This window comes from Hyperolius riggenbachi, chromosome 1 (assembly GCF_040937935.1).
Source record: "Hyperolius riggenbachi isolate aHypRig1 chromosome 1, aHypRig1.pri, whole genome shotgun sequence".
Taxonomy (NCBI): domain Eukaryota; kingdom Metazoa; phylum Chordata; class Amphibia; order Anura; family Hyperoliidae; genus Hyperolius; species Hyperolius riggenbachi.
This window is the reverse complement of record NC_090646.1, coordinates 387,977,544-387,994,326: the sequence shown is the minus strand read 5'-3', so window position 1 is coordinate 387,994,326 and position 16,783 is coordinate 387,977,544. Positions and strand designations below refer to the sequence as shown.

Here is a 16,783-nt window from a genome sequence, read left to right as displayed (position 1 = left end):
GCTGGGGGCCTGAGGGCATTCTGAGGGTGTGGGCGGGTGATTGAGTGCCCTAGGGGCAGATAGGGGTCTAATCTGATAGGTAGCAGTGACAGGGGGTGATTGATGGGTAATTAGTGGGTGTTTAGGGTAGAGAACAGATGTAAACACTGCACTTGGGCTGTGGGCGATCTGGGGCAGGGGGGGGGGGGGGAGAGAAATCAGTGTGCTTGGGTGCGACATAGGGTGGCTGCAGCCTGCCCTGGTGGTCCCTCGGACATTGGGACCACCAGAGCAGGAGGCAGCCTGTATAATACACTTTGTAAACATTACAAAGTGTATTATACACTTTGCATGCGGCGATCGCGGGGTTAACATCCTGCCGGCGCTTCCGTATGGCCGGCGGGATGTTACGGCGGGTATGCGGAGACAGGCACCGGCGGAGGATCGCGTCACGGATGACACGATCGCTCCGCCAATGCCCTTACAAGGACCGCCACCTCTGTGGGTGAGCTGGTCCTTGCGGGCTCCACTTCCCGGCCGCCCCTGTGCGTTAGGCAATAGATACCAACAGTCATCAAGTAACAACTGTTTGGGTGTCTCTTTTCCAGCATATCATGTGTATTGAAAAACGCAATGCCTGATGTCAGCGTACATGCATTTTCACAACCATGCACCTTTATATTCACATCTGTGCTAAAATAAAGTCAGTACTGACACAAAAATACAGGTGTGCTGATTTCAGGAATGGAGTTCTTCAATACAGGAACAAATACAATTGGCGAAATACTCAAAACCTGAATAACATTACTAGCAACAAGAATATGCTCTGAGCGTTTAAGTGTGTATTTGTTGTTGTTTTTAAGCACTACCATTGACCTGAGGAAGCTGCTTGCAGCGGCAAAAGCGTTGTCTAGTGCAATAAAGCGCCTATAATTTTATAAGCTTGAAGTGAGTCGTCTTTAAGTTAGGACTCAGTTATACCCTTTGTATACCTGTGTACACAACTACTGGGCCGGGCTAGTAAAAAAGGGCGCACAGGGATAGTGGACAAAAAGGGCGCCGCCATAGACTGCAATGCAAAAGACCACATTTACTTACGGTAAAGTCTTTTCCAGTAGTCTGAAGGACAGCACCCCCTCTTGAGACTTGTCTCTCCTCCCCACAACGCGACAGAAAGCTAAAAGATAAAAAAAATTGGATAGCAGATATGCGGCAGCATAAATACCCCCCAGCTCACCTAGAGCCCTCAGTTATTAAAAAGATTATAAGGACGTATGCCCATAAAAAAACAAAAGCAACCCCAATCTGTACATTTACCTTAACACTTCCCACACTGGGTGGGTCGCAGGGGTGCTGTCCTTTAGACTACTGGAAAAAGACTTTACCGTAAGTAAATGTGGTTTTTCCCAGGACGTCTTTCAGGACAGCACCCCCTCTTGAGAGATAGACAAGATGAAATCTTAGGGTGGGACGACTGCCTGTAGAACCCTTCTGCCAAAACTTAAGTCTGCACTGGATAAGACATTAAGCCTGTAGTGCCTGACAAAAGTATTTTGACTGGACCAAGTGGCCACCCTGCAAATCTGTTCGATGGATGCACCAGCCCTCTCTGCCCGGGATGTGGATACACCTCTTGTCGAATGAGCCTTGATTGAAGTAGTAAGTAGTTTACCCTGAGATCTGTAAGAAGTAGTGATAGCTTCTTTAATCCATCTGGCCAATGTAGCTTTGGAGGCCTGTTTCCCTCTAGATATTCCCCCAAACAATATCAACATTGAATCAGATTTTCTCCACTCCTTAGTTCTTTCAAGGTAATGAATTATACATCTTCTTACATCCAGACAGTGTAGACGTTTTTCCTTCTCATTGGTCGGATTAGCACAAAAAGAAGGTAGAAATATCTCCTGAGACCTGTGGAATTTAGATACCACCTTAGGGAGAAATGCGCTGTCTAATTTCAGTGTAATTCGATCGTCTGAAATAATACAGTATGGTTCTTGAATCGATAAAGTTTGAAGTTCCCCAATTCTCCTGGCTGATGTAATGGCCAACAAAAAGGCGGTTATTAAAGAAAGAAATTTATCGGATATCTCTTTTAGGGGTTTGAATGGTGGTTCACACATAGCCTGGAGAACAGTATTTAAGTCCCATGAGGGAATTCGAGAGCGAACTACTGGCCGAATTCTTTTCAGAGCCTGAAAAAATCTGATAAAGTATTCCTCTGCTGCCAGTTTCCTTTCCAGGAAGACACTGATTGCAGATGTCTGAACCTTCAAGGTACTGACAATCAATCCTTTTTGTAATCCCTGTTGAAGAAATTCAAGCACTGACGTAGATAAAGATAGATCTAAAGATTTCTCTTTACATTAATTTAAATATACTGTCCATGTCTTATTATAAATATTCCTAGTTACTTTTTTACGACATTGTATTAGGGTTTCGGATAACTTATCCGAGAATCCTCTTGCCTTTAAGATTCTCCACTCAGCTTCCATGCTGTAAGGTGAAGAAGTTGAAGGTTTGGATGAAAGGCTATGCCCTGATGTAGTAGGTCCCGTCGATTCGGAAGAGTAATTGGCTGACATACTGTCAATTTCTGTAACAACGTGAACCACGGCCTCTTCGGCCAACAGGGGGCTATCAGGATCATGTGAGCTTGATCCTGTACAATTTTGTTCAGAACCTGTGGAATGAGTGATATTGGGGGAAATCTGTACATCAGCTGTGTTCCCCAATTTATTGAAAAAGCATCCACTGCCCAAGGTTCGTCTAGGGGACGTAGTGAGCAGAACTTTTGACACTTGGTATTGTCCTTGTTGGCAAATAGGTCCACTTCCGGGGACCCCCATCGATCCCTGATTTCCTGAAATACTGCCGGATTTAGAGACCACTCGTCCTGCTTCAGAGGAGACCTGCTTAAGAAGTCCGCCAACTGGTTGGCTGTACCCCTTAGATGTCGGGCCTTTATGGACATTAGATTCCTTTCTGCCCAATTCAGAATTTGTCTGGTTTGGGACCACAGTAATGAACTCCTTGTCCCTCCCTGACGATTTAGGTAAGCTACCACGCTGCTGTTGTCTGTCCTTATCAGCACATGACACTGTCTTATGTCTTGACTGAAGTTTTGTAGAGCCAACCATACAGCTTGAAATTCCCTGCTGTTTGATGACCTGGCTCTCATTTTGTTGGACCACTGTCCTTGAGCTGGACGACCATCCATGTGTGCTCCCCAACCCCACAGACTGGCGTCCGTTGTTATCACTGACTGAGATGGATAATGCCACAGCCGACCTGATAGATGTGTGAGATCTTGTCACCACATGAGTGAGACCTTTACATTGTAAGGAATGAATACTTTCTGGTCTAGAAATTTTAGATCCCTGTCAGGATCCAAATTTGCAAAGTCCTGGCATGGAATTGACCCCACTGAATTGCCGGAAAGGCAGAAGTTAGGAGTCCCAGAACCGCCATTGCTTTTCTGAGGGAGATGTAGTGGGCCTGCTGAAAAGAAGAAACAGCATTAAGTATTGCAGAAACCTTTCTGTCTGGTAATAAAAGCTTTTCACTAGTAGTGGAAATATTGAATCCTAAAAATTCCATGAGCTGGGAAGGAATTAGGGATGATTTAGACCAGTTAATAAGCCATCCTAGTGACTGCAATAAGGCCATAGTAGATTCTAGCTGTAATAACACTGAGTCTCTAGACTGTCCCCAAATCAATAAATCATCCAGATAACTAAGAACAGATATGGACCTGCCCCTGATAACTGCTAATACTTCCGACAGAATCTTTGTGAAGAGCCAGGGAGCAGAAGAGATGCCGAAAGGTAGAGCATTAAATTGGAAGTGTCTTACCTTTCCCTCTAGGTGCACTGCGAATCTGAGAAATTGTTGTGAGTTCAGATGAATTGGAACATGCAGGTATGCATCCTTTAAGTCCAGAGATGCTAGGAAACAATCTTTCTGTAAGAGAGTTATCACAGAGTAAATATTGTCCATTCGAAATCTTCTGTATTTTATTGACTTGTTTAATTCCTTTAGGTTCAGGATAAATCGAAACTCTCCCTGAGGCTTTTTTACCAGGAATACTGGGGAGTAAAACCCCAACCCCTGTTGACATTTTGGAACCTCCCTGATTACTCTTTTCTGTAGCAGAGAGGATATTTCCCTTTCCAATGCTAGACGCTGCATAGTGTCTTTTGGGATTGGACAAACAAAAAACTTTTGAGGAGGTGTCTGCAAGAACTCTATGCTGTACCCCTCTAGAATTATTTTTAACAGCCACTGATTTTGAAATGTTTCCTGCCATCTCTCGTAAAAGTGGGTAATCCTTCCCCCCACTGGGATGCTGGCGTCATTGCTTATTAGCCTGGGTAGAAGAATGGGTGGTAAAGTTTGGTTTACCCTTTTGTACTTTATAGGGGGCCCATCTTTTCTTGGTAGTGGACTTATTATCAGACTCTGGCTTTGTGTTGGCACGAAAGGAACGTTTAGACGGAAAAACTCTCCTAACAGGAAAGTTCTTCTTGACGTCAGCAGTTCTGTCTAATGTCTCGTCTAGCTTAGACCCGAACATCAATTCTCCCTCACACGGAATTCCACATAGTTTGGCTTTGGAGGAATTGTCTCCCTTCCATGTTTTGACCCACACTCCACGTCTAGCCGAATTGACTAATGCAGTAGTCCTGGCAGTAAGTTTCACTGTGTCGTCTGCTGCATCAGTCATATAATTAGTGGCATTAAACAGGTTAGGAAAATCCTTTAAGATTTCCTCTCTAGGTACTCCTGTGGCGATTTTATGTTGAGTCTCCATTAACCAGGTTCTAAGGGATCTACCTACAGCCGTAGAAGCCACTGCCGGTTTGAACGTAAGTGAGGAGGACTCCCACGCTCTCCTTAGAAGATTATCGGTCTTTTTGTCTATCGGGTCCTTGAGGTGCCCGAAGTCCTCAAAGAGTAAATCTGTATTTTTTGAAACTCTAGACAAAGCTGGATCAAGTTTCGGAGAGGGACCCCAGAATTTCTGATCCTCAGTGGAAAAAGGGTACCGCCTGTTAAGGGTCCTTGGTCAAAAGGCCCGTTTCTCAGGGTTATCCCACTCCTTTCTTATCATATTTTTTAGGGAAGAATGTACCGGGATAACCGAGGAATGAGGATAAGATAAGCTCTCATACATTTGATCCAACTGAGATAGAGATTTCTTCTCTGTCTCGATGCCCATAGTATTATGCATGGCAGATAATAGATCATTAATAAGATCAGGTGAAAAAGCAAATTTTTGATTTTTGCCCAAACTTTCTCCCCCCTCATCCTCTGAAATTTCTTCAAAAGATGAAATTTCTAACTCTCCCTCAGATAATTCAGATCCCACTGATTCCTCAGCCCTTCTCTTCCTAGAAACTGCTGTGGGAACTAAGGAAACTAGAGGGGATCCTGGAGGAGGAATAGGATCCTCAGGCTGTGCAACTTGCTGCGTTTCCAGAGGGCCCGGGGTAGAGGATGATGATGATGCTATGGCGGAATCCTTGATTTCCTTAATAGCTGTGGTCATTTCTGACCTCATCCATCCCATTAGATCCTTAAATATCACAGGAGATTCATTTTTCACTATTTTATCAGTGCAATGGTGACATAATTTCCGGTTTGAGGAAGAGTACATCTTTGCATTGCATAATGGACATTTCCTTTCCCCCTTAGAAGAAGATGTAGAAGCAGATGCAGATGATGAATGGTGCTGGGAACTTGATTTATCCTTTTTAGGCTGCAATAAAGCAGAATATGGCCCAAATTAGTGAAGTTATTAGACAGCACCACCCCAAACCCATGAAATATATATATATATGTATTGCTGTGTTCTATTGCTTGTGTGTGTCGAATTTAGCATTCAGTATGGAGGCAGTGTTGGTGGGTTTTCTGGATGTGAGAGGTCCAGAGCCTGGGTGTGAGAGGTCCAGGTCCACCTGCACTCCCCTCCAGGTATCGCGCATTGGCCTTGGGGCCCCGGCCAGTGAGAGAGGTCTGGGGCCCCTGGCCATCGTGCGAACCAATCGTGTGTTTTTAAACGTTTTTTTTTCAGCTCTAGGACATGGCAGACAGGTGAGCGGTTAGGGAGGGACCCCTGTGGGAGGAATGCCTGCACGGGGCGGTCCTGCTAGCGACGCAATCTTGCGATTTGCGTCCAACTGAAGCCTCCCACCTGAATGCTAATGGCTGCTAGATGTGGTATGGCAGGTAAAGGGTGTATGACAGTGCATCCTGATTGGCTGACGAGCACCTGCTGACGACTTAAATGTAGCTGGATGCATGTATTGCTGTGTTCTATTGCTTGTGTGTGTCGAATTTAGCATTCAGTATGGAGGCAGTGTTGGTGGGTTTTCTGGATGTGAGAGGTCCAGAGCCTGGGTGTGAGAGGTCCAGGCCCACCTGCACTCCCCTCCAGGTATCGCGCATTGGCCTTGGGGCCCCGGCCAGTGAGAGAGGTCTGGGGCCCCTGGCCATCGTGCGAACCAATCGTGTGTGTGTGTGTGTATATATATATATATATATATATATATATATATATATATATATATATATATATATATATATATATATATATATATATATATATATATATATACACATACATACATACACAAACCCATGGTATTAGAGCACCTCTGTGCCGCTTACCAGAGAGGGTTCAGCGCCAGACTCGGCAGATTGCAGCGGAGCAGGGCCTGCAGCGTCCTCCATGTTGCCAGAAAGTGGGAACATGTACTGCTACACATTTAAATAGTGTTGGGTAATTTACCTGATTGCCTAGGATCGATCCAGGTGCGCCGAATTGCCCCTGCAAATGACGCTTCCTACTTCCGGCCACGCGTGACGCACTTCCGGTATATAGCCGGAACTTCTTTTGCGCGCCCATGCACGTATATAGATGCTGCCAAGTTGGGAGAAGCCTCCTCCACGCTGCCCGAGCTGCACACCGGCTCCCCTGACCAGCTCCAACTGCAGCTAGTAACAACGCTGCCCCTGCCGCCTGACAATGATGCCACTTGCAGAGGATCTCCATGCGTTCCGTCCAGGACAGAAAAATCAACTGAGGGCTCTAGGTGAGCTGGGGGGTATTTATGCTGCCGCATATCTGCTATGCAAATGTTTTATCTTTTAGCTTCCTGTCCAGTTGTGGGGAGGAGAGACAAGTCTCAAGAGGGGGTGCTGTCCTGAAAGACGTCCTGGGAAATATCGGCTATTCGGCGCCCGGCAGGAAAAAAGGGCGCCCGAGAAATAGCGGTTACAGGGATCGTGTTAACAAAAGTTTTCGTTTACAAAATAAGGTTTATAACAAATATCGTTTACAAGTTCATTTTGAGTTTGTCTTATACTTATACTTTTGTAAGCGAAATTTAAAAACGAAAAAACAACAACTACATTTTCGTTTACACTTCTTTGATCATTTAAAAATTTGTTTTCATATGTATAATGCTTAAATACCGTTTTCAACCTTATTGTATTAGAAATACAACGCTTTTGGTATAAACTTTGTTTTTACTCTTATAATGTGTTGATTATAGTTACTAAAATATCGCTTTTAATATTACTGTTATTTTTAGTTTTCTACGGCGTACATGATTGTAAGGCTATCTATTGTATTGTATATATTTATATATACTTTTCTCTATTTATAATATTAATGTATACGTTATTTTAAGGCTATTTATTCTATTACAAATATATAAATTATTTTATTCATGTTATTTGTAGAGAAGTATTTTAAAGGAGTTATCCGGGCTTTCAAAAGAAAATAAAGGCTACTTACCGGGAGCTTCCTCCAGCCCCAAGCTCCCAGGACCTCTGCGCCCAGCTGTTCGCCGGAGCTCCGTCCCGGTCCCTGCGCAGTCCGCTCCGGCCCACGTGGCGGTGATTGACTGCGCCGCTCGCGCAGGTGCAGTACAGAGCGACCTGGAGGTCGCTCTGACGTCATCGCCGGGGACCGGGACGGAGCTCCGGCGAACGGCTGGGCGCAGAGGTGCGGCGAGGGAGGTCCTGGGAGCTTGGGGCTGGAGGAAGCTCCCGGTAAGTAGCCTTTATTTTCTTTTGATAGCACAGATAACTCCTTTAAGGATTAACCTCCTTGGCGGTAACCCCGTGTGTGACACGGGGTAAGCCGCCGGAGGGTGTCGCTCAGGCCCTGCTGGGCCGATTTACATAATTTTTTTTCAAACAACGCAGCTAGCACTTTGCTAGCTGCGCGTTTGGTCTGATTGCCGCCGCCCACCGCCGATGCGCCGCTACCCGCCGCCGGAAACAGGCCCCCCCCCCCCCCGCATACCCCTTGCGCAGCCTGGCCAATCGCGGCCAGGCTGCTCTATGCGGTGGATCGTAGGGCTGCACGGTTTTGCGGTTTTAAACCGAAACCGCGATTCACGTGCAGCCGATTTCAGGATCGTCAGTAGCTTCGGTTTTGGGAGCCACTGATTGGCAGAAGCCGTGACTAGCAGTGAATATTTGATTGTTATGAGCCGGGCAGCAGGGGGAGGGCGAGTCCAGTCCAGAGCAGCACACAGCGCCACCAATAGCTAGATAGAGATGGTATGACGGAGGCGGTAGGCGGAGCTGTACAGAGGGTGGTCCAGAGTGATTGGTGGTGCTGTGTGCTGCTCTGGACCTGGGACTCGCCCCTCGCTGCCCGGCTTATTAACACTCATAAATATTCACTGCTAGTCCTAGCTTCTGCCACGCCTCCCCCTTCCAACAACATGGGGGGCGCAGTGATGCATGATTATATCAGCTGGCCCCAGGAACTGCCGTGAGGGAAAGAGGCAGAGCCAGCGCGTTAACAGCAGCTGCTGAAAGTGACGAGAGCTAGCCAGGAGGAAAGGCAGCGCTGTAAGGTTAGACTATTAGAAGGAGGGGCTCCGAACTCTTTCCTGTCCTGGCACCTCTGAGCCCCACTTCTGTGCTCCATACACAGATGTCCTCCTTTCTGCACACTTATAGAAGCAGTGATGGTTTTCTGTCCCTCTCCCTACACTTCCTTAATGCCGCAGCGCTGGTGTTTTGTCTCGATGTTGCGGGTGATGGTCTGCAGGTAATAGATCACCCACTCCTACCCCTCATTGCCCTTCTCACATTCCTCAGCCTTCTCGCACTGTTATTTATGATACTCTGCACTTTAACTATTACCCTGCTAGAAGCTCTGTGCCAGATTAACAAGTTTTCTCGTACACAGTCTGCCTCAATTGTCACCAAAATGTGCTTTATTTATAGCAGGATCTTATACTGGGGCAACTATACTGGAGCCGCTTACCTGGCTAAACTATACTGGGGGCATTGTAAATTTAGTGCTAAAGCTCGATTTGAAGAAAATCGTGAAGAAAATCGAAATCGCAATTGAGAAAAACAAACAAACAAACAAAAAAACGTATTTCAATTTTTCCTAAAATCGTGCAGCCCTAGTGTATCGGGATTCCCTGTGACGTCACGACGTCGGCAACGTCGATGACGTCACTCGCGTTCGTTGCCATGGTGACGGGGGAAGCCCTCAAGGAAATCCCGTTCAGAACGGGATTTCCTTATGGGCAAGCGGCGCCGATCGGTAGGTACCGGGGGGGGGGGACGCCACAGGGAGGGGGAAGCATGTAGCTAGCGCTAGGCTAGCTACATGCTAAAAAAAATAATAATAATAATTTGAAAAAAACCTCCCGCGGCCGCGCAGCCGCATTTATCATACCGCCAGGGAGGTTAAATATATCATTGTTTATATGTGTTTAAAGTGTTTGTGCGGTGGGGATGGTTAGGTTTAGGCATTACCTGGGGGTCTAGGGGTTAGGGATAGGTACAGGGAGGGTTAGGCATAGGTTCAGTATAATATACGCAACCAGGGTGTAGTTAGGGTTAGGCACCACTAGGGGGGGTCTTAGGGTTAGCACCACCAGGGGGGGGGTCTTAGAGTTAGGCACCACCAGGGGGGGGGGGGTCTTAGAGTTAGGCACCACCAGGGGGGTTCTTAGGGTTAGGCACCACCAGGGGGGTTCTTAGGGTTAGGCACCACCAGGGGGGTTCTTAGGGTTAGGCACCACCAGGGGGGTTCTTAGGGTTAGGCACCACCAGGGGGGGTTAGGCACCAACAGGGGGGGGGGGGGGTTAGGCACCACCAGGGGGGGGTCTTAGGGTTAGGCACCACCGGGGGGGGGGGGGGGGGGGGTCTTAGGGTTAGGCACCACCAGGTGGGGGGGGGGGGGTCTTAGGGTTAGGCACTACCAGGGGGGGGGGGGGGGGTCTTAGGGTTAGGCACCACCAGGGGGGGGGGGGGGGTCTTAGGGTTAGGCACCACCAGGGGGGGGGGGGGGTCTTAGGGTTGAGCACCACCAGGGGGGGGGGGGTCTTAGGGTGAGGCACCACCAGGGGAGGTCTTAGGTTTAGGCACCACCAGGGGAGTCTAGTGGTTAGGATAGGTACAGGGAGGGTTCTGTGTGAGAGTAAGGTTAAGTATAGTTACAGCATAATATATGTAATATATACAATTTATTAAATTATGTATATTTAAACAAAGAGGGGGTCTAGGGGTTAGGGATAGGGAGAGCTCTGTGTGAGCCTACAGTTAGGTATACTTACAGTAAAATATCTGTAAAACCTACCATTGCATTGCTATGCTTAATACAAGTGTAAATATCGTTTTTGTTATAGACGCAATTTGATGTTTTTTTCAGAATTCGTTTGTTGTTATAGACGGTATTTTGCCATTTCATTTCCGTTTATTTAACCTATTTCGCACAAAATTTTCGTTTACAACCTCTTAAACGAAAAATATGGTTTTGCATTAAAAAAAAAAAAAAAACGTACAGCTTCGGCTATACCCCGCGCCCTTTTTTCCAGGCGCCCTTTTTTGATACACGCCTACTGGGCGCCTCCTATCTTTTGTTCCCCATTTATCCCTTATTTAAAAAGGGACACCGGCTACTGTATTCTTTCTGGTTTTTGTTTTTTGGAGCAGCGACTGACCTGACATCTCATAATAGCTGAGAGAGGACAGTGCTTCCCTTTATGTGAATTCAGTCGTTTATCTAGCAACCCTGCCTTGTGAGTATTTTTTATTACTATCAACCAAATACTTGTGCGGACATACCACACCATATTGGGCTTCCAATGCCTTTGTGTTTTTTTCTCTTCCTTTCCAAGCATGCTCTGCTTGACTACTGTTTAAAGCAATCTTAAAGAGAACCCGAGGTGGGTTTTAAGAATCCTAATTGCACACGGAGGCTGGGTCTGCATATAATGCCCAGCCTCTATTATACAGCCCCCCCCCCCCCAGGCCCCTCCCTGCGCTCTGCTTGCCCCCATAAATCAAACGCCGTGCTAGCGACATGCAGCATGTCGATAGCCGGCTGTTTACCGCTGTTGTCATTCTCGCTGCTCCCCCGCCTCCTCAATGTCGCCGCTCCCCGCCTGCATCCCTTCCCTCCAATCAGCGGGGAGGGAAAGGACGCAGGCGGGGAGCGGCGACAGAGGAGACGGGGGAGCAGAGAGACTGACAGTACAGAGGTAAACAGCCGGCTAGCGATGTCGCTAGCACGGCATTTGATTTATGGGGGCAAGCAGAGCCAGGGAGGGACCTGGGGGGTGGTTTTGGGGAACTGTATAGCAACAGAGGCTGGGCATTATATGCAGACCCAGCCTCTGTGTGCAATTAGAATTCTTAGAACCCACCTCGGGTGGGCAGGGGAGCTTATTACAGGGCTCCCCTGCCTGTGTCCCTTCCCATGGGGGAGCCATGTAATACAGGGGGCGGGGGAGTGGCGGTGAGTGACAGGCTGAGGTAAATAGCAGGATAGCGACAATCTGTGTGTCACTAGCCAGGTGCTTTGTTTAATGGGGGACAGCAGAACCCGGGGGGAATGGAGGCACAATGGAGGGACACAGAGGCAGATCATTCTATATAGAACATGCCTCTGTGTCCTAATATGATTTGACAAACCCACCTCGGCAGCAGGTTACTCTGTTCCAGAAGAGTGGGAGAAAGAACAAAGAATCGGAGCTGATTTACGTTGAATCAGTTACCCTCTGATGTTCAGTGCATGTAAAGGAATTTTCCACGTTTCCTTATGGGCCAGTTTAGATCCGTGCGTTACAACTGACAACTTCACAATGCACTGCCTGCAGCATTTTTTTGTGCACTGCGCCGCAGAAGCAGTGATAGTCCTATGAGGCTATCACATTAATCGCAGTGTGGCACGGTGGGTTGCAGTGAATTGTGCTCGTTTAACCCGGAAGTGAGGCATACTTTCATTGTAATGTATGCCTCACTGTATGGTCTCACCACAGTGGTAATGTGTGGTGCGAACTTTCAGGCAAGACTGTTGCAGTGCGCTTTCAGAACAATTACACCACAATGGAATGTTTCAAGAGAGAAATCAGATCACTGAAAAAATAAAAAAAAATAAAAGGAAGGAGGAGACCATTGATCTTTAGGGATATGTACCAACATAGATAGAAGCAGGGCCGGGCCGAGGCAGAGAGGCTCCAGCCTCAGTGCGCAGTGTAAGAGGCCAGGCCGAGGGAGTATATTTGAAATCGGCACCGGTAGACTTGGGCGCAGGATACAGCCGGTATATGGCTGATCCTGCTTCTGCACAAGTTCGGGCCGTGTTAATTACTATTCCCCTTCCAGGCCGCCATGGATGGTAGGGAAATGAAATAATTTGGCTTCCAGCTATTGCTGGAGGCCGAATTATTGTGATTTTTAAGCAACCTCGGCTCCGTCTTCTGACAGCGCCGACGCTACTCACTGAACGCCGCTATAGACTGATTCCCATTATAGTCTATGGTGGAGCTGGCTGTGCCCAAAGCTAGCAGCGCCAAAAAGCACTGCTCCGGGCTGAGGCAGAGGTAAGAGAGGCTCCAACCTCAGGGCGCAGTGTAGGAGGGGGTGCACAACTCACTCATCTATCATTCCCCTATTGTGTTTGAAGCAGAGAACAATAAGAAAAAGGGATACATGGCAGTGACTGCAAGCCAGATAACTAGAGATTAAGGTGTTGGGGGCCTTGGGACACCTCTTAATCTAATAGCAATCAGTGTGTGACGGCTGGGGTGGGAGGGATGGAGGGGCGCACTTTGGTGTCTCAGCCTTGGGTGCTGGAGGACCTTGTCCCGGTTCTGGATAGGAGATTGTCACCCAAATAGACAAGTGTACCTGAGTCCAAAGAGGGAGCGCAACAGGGGAATGCACGCAGCCAGGCTGCGCATGCGCATCGACTTAGTCACAGTACAGGGCCATCCAGCAGGAGACAGGAGCGGCCGAGGGGACGCCAAGGGACCAAGCGGCCTCAAGAGGGCTGGAGGAAGCCCGAAGTAAGTATAAAACCTGAGACCTCTTTGGTCTCAGGTTACTTTTAAATTTGATTCATTGCGTGCCAAAACTTTTGTAAATTTAAAACGTTGTGCATAATTACTCCAGATTTACCAAGGCAGATGCTACCAAAACTACAATAGAAGTGGAAGAGCTGATCAGGAAAGAAGCACTGGTTTTAATGTATCTAATAATCATAATACCAGCACAAAGCACAGGTTGCTGAGAAGTTGCCACTCACCAAGCCCCAGTAGTTTGGCTGTCACCTACCTGCCTGCTCCCTCGCTGACAGGACAGACGTCAAGTAATGCGCGCCATCGAAGAATGGGAACATAGAGAGGCTGGAGAACTGCTGAGAGATGTCAGATATCAGCTCCATGGTGGCAGCAGGCTGCGGGAGTATTATGCACTTGCTCTGGTGACAGCTCTGCCTCCTCCTCCCTCACCCGTCCAGTTCCGACACTCTTCCAAAGATTTTCTGTCAGCTTCACTTCCCGGCTACAGCAGTCCCTCCCCCTCTGCCCACTGACTGACAGCTGCATCGACCAATCACAGGGCAAGTGACATAGCGCGCCTCACAGCTCAGAGTGAAAGGTGAGCCGTGATTTGCTGGGATGGAATGTTGTGAGGTGTGTGTGAGCTGCACGCTTCTGTGTGGGAGTCTGGGAGATAGCAAAGCTAGGAGATTAGCAAAGCTAGGGCTCTCAGTATTACGGGTTGTGCTACATTTCTGCCTTCTAATCTAGGCATTTCTGTTGCTAGAAATTGTGGAGATTATTTTGTGCTCCACTCTCACACCTCTTTCTATGAATCCTAAGAACTCTGCTGAGAGAAGTGTACACTACCAATTATGGCAATACTGCTTTGCTGCTCTGTTTCTGAAGGGCAGGTTAAAGAAGGTTGAAATATTTTTTGCTTGTTTGCAGGATGTTGGATTTTGCACACAGAGCTGCCCATTTCATTGTTTTTATTAGTTTGTAATACAGTTGTATTCTTAAAATGCAGTGCTTGCCTGTAGGACTATTGAAGTGAGAAGGATATAGAGGCTGTCATACTTATTTCCTTTGAAACAATGCAGACTGCTGCGGCATAACTAAGCAGCTTGGGGCTCCAGTGCAAGTTTTACACGGGACCAGTGTTGCCAACCGCCCGTAAATTTACGGGCAGCCCGTAAATTTGTATACAAATTAAGCTGCCCGTGAATTCCGTAAGGAATTCAGCAGCGTCCGTAAAAGGGCGGCCAATCGGCCGCCCGCTCTGTTGCAGGACAGCAGCGCAGTGGAGGAAGAGCTGTGGGCAGCGGTGGAGAAGGGGGGCAATCTCCCCCCCCCCCTTCTCTCACCTTACTGCTCTCCCTCACTCGCTGACTGTCCCCCTCCGACTGACTGGCAGTGGCGCTTGGCAGCGGGTGGGACTTACCTTCCGTCTTGCTCCTGCGCCGGAAGTTCTGCTGCTTTGGTCTGGACCAGACCAGAGTAGCGGCAGATCATCCCGCGCCGGCGACGAGAGAAGACGCAGGTAAGTTCTGCTCGCTGCCGGCTGCCACTGCCACTGGCTACATCTACTGGGGACATATATACCTCTGGCTACATCTACTGGGCACATATACATCTGGCTACATCTACTGGGCACATATATACCTCTGGCTACATCTACTGGGCACATATATACCTCTGGCTACATCTACTGGGCACATATACATCTGGCTACATCTAATGGGCACATATACCTCTGGCTACATCTACTGGGCACATATACATCTGGCTACATCTACTGGGCACATATACATCTGGCTACATCTACTGGGCACATATATACCTCTGGCTACATTTACTGGGCACATATACATCTGGCTACATCTACTGGGCACATATACATCTGGCTACATCTACTGGGCACATATACCTCTGGCTACATCTACTGGGCACATATACCTCTGGCTACATCTACTGGGCACATTTACATCTGGCTACATCTACTGGGCACATATACATCTGGCTACATCTACTGGGCACATATACATCTGGCTACATCTACTGGGCACATATACATCTGGCTACATCTACTGGGCACATTTACATCTGGCTACATCTACTGGGCACATATACATCTGGCTACATCTACTGGGCACATATACCTCTGGCTACATCTACTGGGCACATATAACCCTGGCTACATCTACTGGGCACATATAACCCTGGCTACATCTACTAGGGACATATAACCCTGGCTACCCATGGACACATATACCTCTGGCTACATTTACTGGGCACATATAACCCTGGCTACATCTACTGGGCACATATAATCCTGGCTACATCTACTGGGGACATATACCTCTGGCTACATCTACTGGGCACATATACCTCTGGCTACATCTACTGGGCACATATACCTCTGGCTACATCTACTGGGCACATATACATCTGGCTACATCTACTAGGCACATATAACCCTGGCTACATCTACTGGGCACATATAACCCTGGCTACATCTACTGGGCACATATAACCCTGGCTACATCTACTAGGGACATATAACCCTGGCTACATCTACTAGGCACATATACATCTGGCTACATCTACTGGGCACATATAACCCTGGCTACATCTACTGGGCACATATAACCCTGGCTACATCTACTGGGCACATATAACCCTGGCTACCCATGGACACATATACCTCTGGCTACATTTACTGGGCACATATAACCCTGGCTACATCTACTGGGCACATATAATCCTGGCTACATCTACTGGGCACATATACCTCTGGCTACATCTACTGGGCACATATACCTCTGGCTACATCTACTGAGCACATATACCTCTGGCTACATCTACTGGGCACATATACCTCTGGCTACATCTACTGGGCACATATACCTCTGGCTACATCTACTGGGCACATATAACCCTGGCTACATCTACTGGGCACATATAACCCTGGCTACATCTACTAGGGACATATAACCCTGGCTACCCATGGACACATATACCTCTGGCTACATTTACTGGGCACATATAACCCTGGCTACATCTACTGGGCACATATAATCCTGGCTACATCTACTGGGGACATATACCTCTGGCTACATCTACTGGGCACATATACCTCTGGCTACATCTACTGGGCACATATACCTCTGGCTACATCTACTGGGCACATATACATCTGGCTACATCTACTAGGCACATATAACCCTGGCTACATCTACTGGGCACATATAACCCTGGCTACATCTACTGGGCACATATAACCCTGGCTACATCTACTAGGGACATATAACCCTGGCTACATCTACTAGGCACATATACATCTGGCTACATCTACTGGGCACATATAACCCTGGCTACATCTACTGGGCACATATAACCCTGGCTACATCTACTGGGCACATATAACCCTGGCTACATCTACTGGGCACATATAACCCTGGCTACCCATGGACACATATACCTCTGGCTA

General features: G+C 47.7%; 1 protein-coding gene across 1 annotated transcript in view; it reads right to left on the bottom strand.

The window, feature by feature from the left end:
• The window catches only part of TMEM38B (transmembrane protein 38B), a 76,892-nt gene extending 63,062 nt beyond the window's left edge, over positions 1 to 13,830 (bottom strand). Inside the window, 1 exon segment of the mRNA XM_068234441.1 lies at positions 13,586 to 13,830. Coding sequence (XP_068090542.1) covers positions 13,586 to 13,694 — 109 coding nt within the window. The 5' untranslated portion in view covers positions 13,695 to 13,830.
• Between the last annotated feature and the right edge of the window lie 2,953 nt (positions 13,831 to 16,783).